The sequence below is a fragment of the Acanthochromis polyacanthus genome, chromosome 14, assembly GCF_021347895.1.
Source record: "Acanthochromis polyacanthus isolate Apoly-LR-REF ecotype Palm Island chromosome 14, KAUST_Apoly_ChrSc, whole genome shotgun sequence".
In the NCBI taxonomy this organism is placed as follows: domain Eukaryota; kingdom Metazoa; phylum Chordata; class Actinopteri; family Pomacentridae; genus Acanthochromis; species Acanthochromis polyacanthus.
Window position 1 is genome coordinate 34175360 of NC_067126.1, and position 11908 is coordinate 34187267.

Here is an 11908-nt window from a genome sequence, read left to right on the forward strand (position 1 = left end):
GCATTTTGGGCGTAACATTATAGTGTCTTTCAGCTGGCACAAGTCAATTTAGTACACACAAACATGTTGAGTTTTGCTCCTAAAATCTTAAGCTACACAATAACAACTTATTACAGCAGAACCAGTTCCTCAAAACTGAGCAGGAAAAGTATTCACTTCTGCATTTTGCCTGACTACAACCTTGACAATAATATGTAGAAATCTGACTTCAGTGGGAAAAACAACTATCCTCCTCGTATTTGCAATTCTGTGCACATCAAGTCACCAGACTATTGCATAATGTAACAGAAGCAGGGTGTTGCATAATGGCTCAAGAGGGGTTGCAGCTGAAAGGATGGATCGGCTACAGTTCTCAGGAATACTTAACAACCTAATCATGCAGTTATATAAAGGAAAGTTGTAATGTATAGCTGTAAAATGTAAATAAACTGCCATAAACCTGCACTCAGTGGTTCCACCTCCCCTCAGTTAATACTTTGGTAATGTGACAGATTGAGGGAGCATCCAATCAGAGATTGAGTGGGCGGGGCTTACCCCAGAATCAGCCAATCTGTAAACATGGCTGCAAAATTCGCCCTCAAAGAACGCCTGCATTGTTGAAGCGTGCAGAGTAGATAAATGTAGCTACAGAAGCATGTCGACAGAGCAAAATTAGTGACCTAGATTTAGCTAGAGATGCTACTAAATGGTGCTGGAAAGTGTATAGAAACTTCTCCGTTGTTCATGCTAACAACAGATAGTGAGTCCTGGAGCTAGCTTGCGCTTTACGGGGGACTTTAAACCTACAGCAAAAGTTCTGTACGGACTTCACACAGAGTTAAAGAAATTCAAGCTAAAATCGCCAAAATGGAGATTCACGAAGGGGCAGCGGCGGTAGGAGATGGTGTGCTCGACTTTTCACGTTTGAGTTTGACCACTTTGAGCCTTGACAGCATGAGCGAAGAGAGGAAGAGGGACACCAGGCAGCTGTACCTGAACTACAACCGACTAGTTTCGCTCCCGTTGTCGGTAAGCGTTTTCTGCAACCTCGAGTTTTTGGACATCAGCAACAACGGACTGACGGCCATCTGCGAGGGCATTACGAGGCTAACCAAGCTGAAAACGCTGGTAGCGAAGAACAACCGCCTAGACGAATTCTCGCTGCCCAAAGAGTTCGGCTCTCTGCAGCTGGAGGTGTTGAACTTTAGTGGGAACCGATTCGAGGAGATCCCGCTTCAGTGCACGAAACTGCAGTGCCTGCAGTCGCTTTCACTCGGCGGAAACAGACTGAAAAGTATACCCGCAGAGATAGAAGACCTAACCAGGTGGGTAACACACCAGCAAGCTTAGCACCGACAACTAACAAGGCTGGATTCATGGGCGTCTGTCCAGCAACGTAAACACACGTAGCCTATTTTCTTAGTAGCTAGCTTGTTGGCCTAATCGATCATATTGCATAATGAAATTATAAAACAGTTGAACTTAGTCTTTAAAGTCAACTTTTAATATTAAGACACTCTGGAATGTACTATAGACGTTAGACTTATTTTTTGTGTCGTTTTCAGTCGATTTAACCAATTTGCTAACTGTGGTTCCCAGATGTTGTTGCTATGGTTACAACCAGTTGTTTGCTAGCCTTTAGCAGTGATTTACTGTTTCCTGGAATTTTTAACCAAAAATACCAGCTAATCAGTAACGAGACCAAATTAGAGCTGAATATATCCAGGTGAGTAATTCCATTAGTGAGCTGACAACAACAATAGTCTTAACCGTCCTATTTTCTTTGGTGTCAATTTGACCCCATTCAATATAAATGATTGACAGCATTTTTTTTCCTCAATATTTGACTTTTAGCTGTATAAAACATCTAAGAAATATCAACATTTTTACAGAATTTAGTGTTGGTTGTTTTGCATGATATTGAGGTCACTATGTCAGGCAGTTTTATCATCTTGAAATAACTTTTGGGCCCTAAACTTTTTGACATTGTGTTCATTTTTCCTGGGTTCAAATTGACCCAGAACATAATACATGTTACTCGGTTTGGTGACAGAAATTGTTTTTTCCTTATATGTTATAAAGAACATAAATGCGTACTTTGAAGTAATATAAAGCCATTCAAGCACCAAAAAGATACCTCTCTCCCATTTTAGGTCAGTGAGTGGGATTTTATTGTGATCTGTAGATTTCTGGTGTTTTGGATGTATGAGGGGATTGGGTGGAGGGTTGTTTTCTTGAAAGGTCTACTTAGGCACCAAAAAGACATAAAGTACCTGATACATAAACTTGAGGAACAATTTTAATTATAATACTTTTCTGGAGGTCTAAATTGCTGAAATAATTGGATTGTTCTCGTCATCACATATGACACTAAAGTGCATAGGTAGATAAGCAATCAACGGATTGATAAATGGTTAACAATTAACTCTAAATTGTGAGGATTTGATGATGTTCTTTGTCTTGAGTGATGGTAAATTGAAAATATATTGTTTTTTTGAACTGTTTGTTACTCTGAAAACAATCTACTACACCTAATAAAATTCTGACCGGCATCTTTTACAAACGACTTTTTTTGAGCAAACAATGTTGCAAATACATAGCTAAGCAATAAAAAAAAAAAATGAATACATTAGTCTCACTGACTGAATGTAGATTCTGGGTGTAAGTTTGCCATTGGCTGTTCATTTCACGAGTCGTTCTCCCCTGTATTTCAGTCCATGCATTAAAAAATCACTAGGAGATCAACAACCTCCCACACTTGAGATTTCAAATTTTGCAGAGGATTTGAGTTTCACAGTAAGACAGTCCTGCTAGTTGTTCTTTTAGTCATTTTAATGGCTGTGCTCACCTCCTTGGGCCCAAATGTTTTCCCAAAGCAATTCCTCCGTCTCTGCTTTGAAGGGACGCTCTTATTGCATCCTTCGCTCACATCACAAGGCAGTTGTCATTGTTTTAAAGAATTACAAGAAACCCACATTGTTTTTTTTCACCTTGTGGCATAGTGATAATGGGGTGCTGATAAATTTGATTTTAATGCTGTGGTTCCTAATGGTCTGATCACGGAGGCTCTGAATGCATAATCTACAGCATTGGACTAGTAATAAAATTGATGGCATCATGCATGTTCTGAGCACATACACTTTGTCCCAAAAGTTTGCTGTCCCCACTGGACAACATGTTTGATTGATAGGTGACACCTGATCAATCAGGTGCTGTTTCGTTGTTTGTCTGGTCAAACTATCAGGTCCCAGTATATCAGTTTCTTGTTTGACCAAAATGCATTACACTCCAACCACTCAAAGCAAAATTTGAAAGTGTGGCCAAGAGAAAGGGTGGAAAAGCTACTCTTTCAGAGTGTGAGATTTGTGCACAGGCCGTTGATCTTCAAAATGCAGGCAAAACTAGTCAGCAGGTAGCTGAAGTCCTTGGCAAAAGTATCCGCTGGGTGCAGAAGTGGTGGCAAAGGAACAACAAAGGAGGATCCTTCAAAGACTTGCCTCATTCAGGACGTCCATCTGGCCTAACTGCAAGAGCCAAGGATTTGATGAGGAAGGCCAAGGGTAAAAGACACCCGTCATGCCGGAGACTCAATCAGAGCTCAAGAAATCTTGGAGAAGACATTTGTAGGAGCTCTGTGCATCGTTATTTAACAGGAACATTGGGGCTGAAAGCTTACAAGAAGCAACGTACCCAACGACTTACCAAACTGCAACAGAAGAGACTGGCTTTTACAAAGAAGTACATCACTCTGATTCCAAAAGACTGGGAGAACTGGATTTTCTCTGATGAATGAACTCTCTACTTATTTAACACCCAACAGCCAAAATGGCTGTATCTATACAGAAGATTATGGAAAAAGTACCATCTTCTGAGCAAGGGAAATTCAGTGCCTATAGTATGGTTTGGGGAGTTGTCTGCTTCAAGTCTCTTAGAGCTGCACATTGTGCCTCAAGGTATCACTGTTAATGGACAATATTATACCAACAACATTCTAGTAAAGGTAATGCTTCCACTTTTGGCGAGGAGGGCAAAATCGGGGCCTGTGACTGAATGGAAAATGATTAACAAACATTTGGAATTGGTATTTATGCAAGATGGTGCCCCTTCTTACACTGCATGACTCAGCAATGGTGTTCTGAGCATCTACCTGGCTGTCTGCATAAGGACGAATGATCACCAAACTCACCCGACCTCAACCCAATTGAGGACTGTTGGAGAATCCTAAATAGCCTATTTTTTACCAGTCCACCACCGACCTCCATGACACAGCTCAACTACAGGACTTAGCATGACTAAGGGAAGATTGAAGCATCCACACTCAAGAACCTCGTACATGCTATGCCTGAAAGCCTGAAAGCCGTGATCGAAGTGAAAGGGGGAAATACTAGTTATTGAATATAATAATTATATATTGCATATTCAGGTTTTGAGCTGTGTTTATCTGGGCAAAAGGTACTTTTGGGATGTGGTCTACTTATTTGTTGTTATCACATCAAGAATCCAGCCAAACATTTGTCCTTAATTTCTATTCATGAAGTGCCATGTGTTCTTTCACAGTTTGCCAGATTTTACCTTTAGCAATCATTATCTGCATGCAGGATCTGGCATGAGTCACTTTTTTATTGCTGTCGTGACGTATGAAGTACTATAAACCCACTTAACCTAGTTAAGCCACGTATTTATTCTCCTAGCAATTTTTCTGTTTTCAGTCCCGTTGAGGTAACTGGTAGCACTTCTAAAAGGGGTTTTAATGCGGCCAGATTTTCTTTGTTTTCTGTGTCTTTGTGCATTTAAAAATATTTACAAGTTAACCAGCTCTTAACATCTGCCTCTTCCAGTCAGTTCACTGTGTGCACCTGATGAGTCACAGTGTGGGCAGGGTAATTTTCTACTTGCAGTGTTCCTGTAAACATCCCGTTGTGGTTTTTGAGATATTCCAAGTAACACTTGTTTGTAGTTTCAGAAAGCTGCAGTGTCATGGAGTATATTTGAGGCATATTCATTATTATATATTAAATAGTGAGAGACGTGGCTACATAATTTTATGTTGTCATACAGGAAATTTCCTGTGAAGAAAATACAAAATAGGGAGAATGTGACTCGCGACAAAACACAAAGGGCACTGACCTTTCTGCTATCTGTTAAGACTGTAGAAAGCAGAAAAAGGGTGCCACCTATGAGACTGTTATTAATCTTGGCATGCACTGAGTTTGACATTAGAAAGTCACAGTGACCCATTGTCAGGGCAAAGATCGAACCCGTTTTATCAAAACACATGCACAGTGGTGCAAGAGGCAGACGGTAGAAAAAGCCACTTAACTTAGAATTGCATGGAACCAGGCCTTAGTATTTTGGAACTAAAATCTCCTCCTCTCCTTCGCTTTAGCTGCCAAACTCAGCCACAGTTTCTTAAATAGATTGAGGTCTGGTCTCGGACAGTGCTGCTTTTGAGGGTTGTTTCTGAAGCAAAAAAGGAATGGTGGGTTTTACTGTGAAAAGTCTGGCTTTCTAAACTTAAATGACCTGCATAATTAAAATCTTTCCCGTTCATTTGCCAGCATCTGAATCGATTGGCTTCATCTCTGAATGAGAACCCTGTTAGTTTTCTAAGTTGCAATTAAAATCTTACTAGATTGAACCTAGTAATGTTTGCGTATAATTTTCAACACCGCACAAATGTGAACGCATGCATAGACAATCTTAAAGCATTATGTGCCACTTGATGTACTGTCCATTCTCACACATGACAAATGTGCTGCATGTGCCGTGACACTCTCATCACTGTTGTGGCTCTGAAGGAAGCCATAGTGAACTTTAAATGAAAGTGACTCAGATGTAAATGACTGAATGCTGTCACATAACAGATTGACAAAGTCATCATTGTTGAGCCATATGGGTGCAGTAATGTCATTAAACAGATTTTCCTAAAACCGGATTCCTATTTTTAAAATAATAGATATTAAAGGTTCGTAATCTAGTGATCTTGTATCACAAAAGATGTTAGTTTGAGATATAATGTTCTTTTCAAAGGATTTGTTCGAATTGTATCATCAAATAAGTAATTTAACTACAGTCTTGCTCACAGTTTTCTGTTCCACATGAAGTAAGCAAAAGTGTGACAGAGGTGGACAAACACTTTAAAAGAAGCGTCAAAGTGGAGCAGATACAAATGAGCACTTTCAGTCAGATGTTTTGGAATAAAATCATGGTGAAAACAGGATGAATTGAGCCTTTAGTCTTGAGTTGTAATTTAGATTGTTGACTGATTTTAACCCAAAATATCATACATCACAGGATCTTTTGGAGAAATCACCCATTCTTAATACTGCTGACTCTACATACGTTTTTTTTTTTTTTAGTGTCTTTAGATTTTACTTAAATGGCAATTAAAGTGGGGCCAAAATTTTGAAAATATCTGATTGTCTTTCATTCAGTCTACAGTGAGCATGGCCTAACTTATGAGGTTGCGTAATGAAACATCCCTCAGATCATTAGCAATGTTCTTTTAAAATATTCCTGTGCATCTTGTTCTTAATGTTTGTTAGCGTTCATCCGATCCTCTGCTTTTTCAAGCTCACCTTCAGATTATGTGTGGTATTTAGTATAATAAGCTGCAAAGGCCAACTTTGAACTCAGCAGATGTAAGGATATCTTCTGCTTTCAGAGGCTCCATGATTACCAGCCAAGGTGCTCGTTTTCTTTAGCATTTGCTTCGTTTTTGTGCCTCCACATTTAATCGGCATCTCCTGAAGCCCCGTGGCAACAGTTGCCAGCTACTTCAACCTGTAGCTCTTTCAAAGGGTCCATAGGCCTCTTTGTGATGTAGATTGTGTCAGGAATTTTTCTAATGACCTATAGGAGTATTCAATTAATTGTCATGCTGTGATTATACACAGGAGATTGTCATTTCACTCTTCAGTGCTCTAAAAAACAAATTATATTTCATCCGATCACAGTTGGGAAAAGCACAGGTGGAAAAAAATACAATGGATGAGGCTGATTTTCATTTACCTTAAAGATCTATTGTGAAAGAGGTCTGTTTGTATATCAGTTTGAACTTTTCTCAGCATTCTTTTTACTGACTTAAAATCTAAGAATGGGTCAAATCTGTAAAACTGTAAGATCTCTGTGATAGGTCTTGGTGTTTGTACAGGAGAAAACTTCCCCAATGTTTCTTGGATGGAGTTTCACAAAAAAGGCTACAGTTGTGCTTAGCTGTGAAAACTTTGAGTGATTTATCCTGTCCTTGATACAACCCTATAACCAACCAGTTTGGCTGATTTGTGTCACTGTGTCGGCGTGGGCTGTGAGCAGACCCTGAATGTCTCAGTTCCCCTCACAGATAGGGCTTGCTCTGTGCTCAGCCACCAAGGACAGTATAATGGTTTCCTGTCTCGCAGTCGCTGTGTCATCAGTTCCAGCGGGCAGATGGCCTGACAGCTTACTTTCGCTGACCAGCCATCCATGGCCCTCTCCCTGTCTCTCTCTTTGACTCCCAATTACCCCCCTGTGTACTCCATACCTCCATTAACCCACCAGGGCTATTTGTTGTCTTGATAACACAAACATGTACAATCAATTTTGCTGTCTGCTGAAACTGATTGTAGTGTTTTTCAGATCAGCACCTAAATGACCTAATTTATCTCAAAATGAAAAGTATGTATTTGTGCACTTTACTGTGTGTAGGAGATGCATAGATGCATGCACAGCACGAAAAAGACCCATTTGTTCTATCTGTCATTTGTCTTTTTGATATTTTGTAAGCACACACTGAGAAAAATTTAGACTGATGCATCTGCTTGAACTCCTGAACAGGATATGATGCATCTTTTGCTCCACCTTGTGGCACGTTTTGTAAGTGTAATGCAGTCACTTAGCTTTGTTGGTTAAAATAATGCACTTTAATTGCATCTTTAGCCTAGCGCTGTGATCAACGCTGACTCTGCAGCACATCAAAGTGAGATTTCAACTGTTTGCACTGAACTTCTAAACATATGACTGTAAATCACTGCCACACATATTAAAATAATAATCATTAATGATTAATTATTACATGCTGTACACTACAGACAGAGTGTGGACTGGAACCTTTTCCTCATTCATTAGAGATTATTAAAGACCCAAGATATCAGATATACAAAATCAAAAGCTTTCTTCAAACTCAAGTTCACTAGGATCAACTCAGCATCTGCGGTAGTAAAATAAATGTATCTACATTGAACAACATCCAACAAAACAAACATGTTGCCTCTGGTCTGCATGTTCAAGGTAGAGAGGCAGGTAATAGAAAGATTGCCCACACACTGGCAAAACAGTAGGAGGCTCTATAAAGACGGGAAAGAATGAATTTGTGAACAAAACTGACCATCTGCAGCACAAAGAACAGAATAAAAAAATTGTGATAAATTGCAACAGCATGTGAACATCACTGTTACGCTATGCACTTCTCAAAACGCAATTTGATTTTTTTAAAAAGTCTTTTTCTTCTCTCTTGTATTTTTTGTCAGTTTGGAGTTGTTGTATCTGGGCGGAAACCTCATCTCAGCCATCCCTCCTGAAATCGCTAACCTGCCCTACCTCAGCTACCTGGTCCTGTGTGACAACCGCATCCAAAGCGTCCCACCGCAGCTCACCAGGTAACATCATCGTTCTGTCACAACCTCCAAGGAACGCTGTCCTCAAAGAAAACGTCACAGACGGAGCTGCACAGATCCGCTAGCTCCCCGTTCCTGTAGTCCTGATTTGTAGTTGAAAGCATTTCAAAGTGCCTCTGTGTCTCATTCTAGGCTCCATTCGCTGCGATCTTTAAGTCTCCACAACAACTTGCTCACCTACCTGCCGAGAGAGATCCTTTGCCTGGTGCACCTGCAGGAGCTCAGTCTCAGAGGCAACCCGCTGGTGGTGCGCTTCGTCAAGGAGATGACTTACGACCCCCCGTCGCTTCTAGAGCTGGCGGGACGTACCATCAAGAGCCGGAATATTCCTTACTACCCTTGCGACCTGCCCTCGAACCTGCTGCGCTACCTGGACCTGGCCAGCAAGTGTCCCAACCCCAAGTGTGCTGGTAAGACTTTTACCTCTTAGTGAATTTGCACGTTCATATTGGGTTGTTTCTAGATCTAAAATGTAAGGACTAGTCTGCTTTTTTTCTTTCGATATGCAGCTCAGCCTTTTGCACTTGTAACCTGCCCTATGACCAGTTGGATTTTACACAATCTCAAATATTGTCATGAAATATTTGTGGAAAAATATTTTTTGTGTTTTGAAAGGTGTGGCTGCATTAGACAGACACGAAAAAATACAAAATGATATTTTTTAGTTTATTGTTTACAAGAAAATCTAACAAAACTAAATTCTACCAAAATGACCCAATACTCAAAATGTCTTATTTTTCTGGAACTTATCAGTTTTAAGTTTTTAAAAAAATTTTTTGTTTTTAGATTTTTTTAGTATTATGGCTGTGATTGTACTACAAAAAATTGCACTTGAAGACCTAAGAGTGATTATTAATGCAAGTATATGGGGTCTCTGAAAACATTTTTCCACCACTGTATTTGTTATTGTAATGCGTACACAACAGTACTAATCACTGACCTGTCACTTTAACTTGGCTTTGCTTTTCCTGTTGCTCTGGACTTCCTCCAGGTGTGTACTTTGATTCATGCGTGCGCCAGATCAAATTTGTGGACTTCTGTGGAAAGTACCGGCTGCCGCTCATGCACTACCTGTGCTCCCCCGAGTGCACCTCTCCCTGCAGCTCCAACCCCCAGAGCGACGCAGAGTCCGAGGACGAGAGCAGCGTGCCGGCGGACCGCCTTCAGAGGGTGCTCCTGGGATAATCCGACACGGAGGAACCTCTGAGCCAGCGGCTGAGCACCGTCTAGTCAGTCTGTCACTGTGTTCCATAATTCTGCAGAGTGGAACTTGCTCCAGACTTCACCAGATGTCCATTCTCACACAGCCAAACACACACTTTTTTTTACATTCAGCCACATAAACGCACAGAATGTGAGACAACCTACGGTAGCCTTGAAAAGATGCTAAATCCATTTTATGAAGAATTCTCTGGTTAGTCTCACCAAACGTCATCCCAGGTAACTCGACTAAAGGATGGCTCATATCTCTCATGTCGCCACAAAAAGCCCCATCTGCCAGTGTTGTCTTCTTAAACATGCTGGTCTCCTGATCGAGCACAGGAGGGCAGTACAACTCCTGTTTGGACTGTGAAACCGAAGGAGCAACAGGATTCTCTTTTCCTTTCAGGCCAGCATACTTTATCTTCCATAGGACACGTTATGCTTTTTAGTAACTCCCACATTATTCTGCATTTTCAGTTTTGGAGATGGAGATTTAGTTTTTTCTCCAGCTGTTGGAAACACTTAGCCAATTTACATTTACATTTCCAAGAAAGCATCGAAGCAGTTATCCTAGCTTAGAAAAAGCCTGTGGGATTTCTTTAAAGTGTGCCAAGAGAAGCTTTTCAACTACAGTAAACGCTGAATTGATTATGACGTGGTAGACAGCCCTATTTACACTGGATGGTAATTAGTGTTTCCCACACAACATTCAGAGAGCAAGGTGGCAATTTTTTATCAGTGTTTTTGTCAGCAGTGTTCATGGCACACCACCCTTGAACAAAAATGTTGCCGTGACGGCTTGGTTGTTTGAAATGAACTCAGAATAAGGGCTGTGTATGTGGAAGAATGCTTGTCCAGGCTCACTCACAGGAAGTGGATGTGGGGCGGACCAGGGAAAACCACTCACTGTGTTAGCACAGAAACAATAGCTATTCACACAGCACAGTGGCAGCCTTCATGTCTGTGTTCAGAGCTGTGAGTTTTCTCTGTGCATAAACATACAAATGCATGTGAATGAAGCCCACAGGCAGACAGGTTTTTGCTCTGAGTTGATTATTTTTTTTGAGGTAGAAGCTGAATCATTTCAAACAGGAGACAACGCTCCTGGTTACATCTCTGCTTCTTCTTTCTGCTTCTGTGGAAAGCTGGGAGATTTTATAGCATCCCAGACAATTTGTGTCCATTAGTGAGGAGGAGAAATCCTCGCTGGCTTCACACTAGACCTTAATCTGTAGAAAACAGAAGAACATTTATGTTACAGTAGCACCTATACAGCGACTGATAAGTGCCTTACTAATGGTGACTTCTAACACATTAAAACATGTATGAGTATGAGGGGAAATCTGTGACATGCACCCAGAAATGTGACAAATTTAACGTTATGAATTACAAAGTCCTTTTTAACAGTTTTTTGTACTCATCAGCGTAACCACAGTAAAGAGACAAAGTAACCTTTTATAATAAACTGCTTTTTTACAAATCTTTTTTCAAATGTTAAATTCTCTACATTTATAAGTGACCTGCAGAATAGATTGCACTTAAGCAGAAATATATTGAGATATATTAATTATATGTACTTTTGCCCCATTCAGATAATGTATGTAGAATGTATAGTTTAAAATACAATAATAAAGACTTATTGTAATATCTTTAGTTTGTGTTGTGACTTTTTGTGATTCAGTTTAAACACACGTGAGCGTGTGACATTAGACACTTTTTTTTTGCATTTGAAGTAGCATTCATGTTATTTTAATGTTTATATGCAAGTTGTTTGAAGGGAAGCTAGTTTGATGTGTTTGTGCGTTTTCACATGAGCCAATCCACTTTGTAGCTTGAATCTGTCCAGGTTTCATTTGCATATGAAGGTGAGTTAATTCTTGAATCTGAATGCTGAGAGATGTTTTCTGTAACCCTGAAGTAAGAGGAGCCAGAGCGAATACATTCTGCTGCTAATCCTTTAACATTACCCGCCAAGAGCCACTAACTAGTCTGTTTCCTTTTCTCTCGTCTCCTTGCACAGTTTCTGGTCCGATCTCGGCGTCTTTTTCATTTTCTTTCCACCTCGCTGTTTC

General features: G+C 40.3%; 1 protein-coding gene across 1 annotated transcript; it reads left to right on the top strand.

The window, feature by feature from the left end:
• The first annotated feature begins 581 nt into the window (after nt 1-581).
• Nucleotides 582-11489, top strand: lrrc58b (leucine rich repeat containing 58b). The gene is made up of 4 exons (XM_022199523.2): nt 582-1304; nt 8487-8615; nt 8766-9043; nt 9625-11489. Exons 1-4 carry the CDS (start codon nt 847-849, stop codon nt 9816-9818), a joined length of 1059 nt encoding a protein of 352 aa, XP_022055215.2. The 5' UTR covers nt 582-846; the 3' UTR covers nt 9819-11489.
• Nucleotides 11490-11908: the final 419 nt, after the last annotated feature.

What these genes read in the sequence shown, in the direction of transcription:
- lrrc58b (XM_022199523.2), top strand. Translation starts at nt 847, where the DNA reads ATGGAGATTCACGAAGGGGCAGCGGCGGTAGGAGATGGTGTGCTCGAC. An exon ending in GTCCCACCGCAGCTCACCAG is followed by an intron (nt 8,616 to 8,765) that starts GTAACATCATCG and finishes GTCTCATTCTAG; the next exon opens with GCTCCATTCGCTGCGATCTT. An exon ending in TCCCAACCCCAAGTGTGCTG is followed by an intron (nt 9,044 to 9,624) that starts GTAAGACTTTTA and finishes GACTTCCTCCAG; the next exon opens with GTGTGTACTTTGATTCATGC.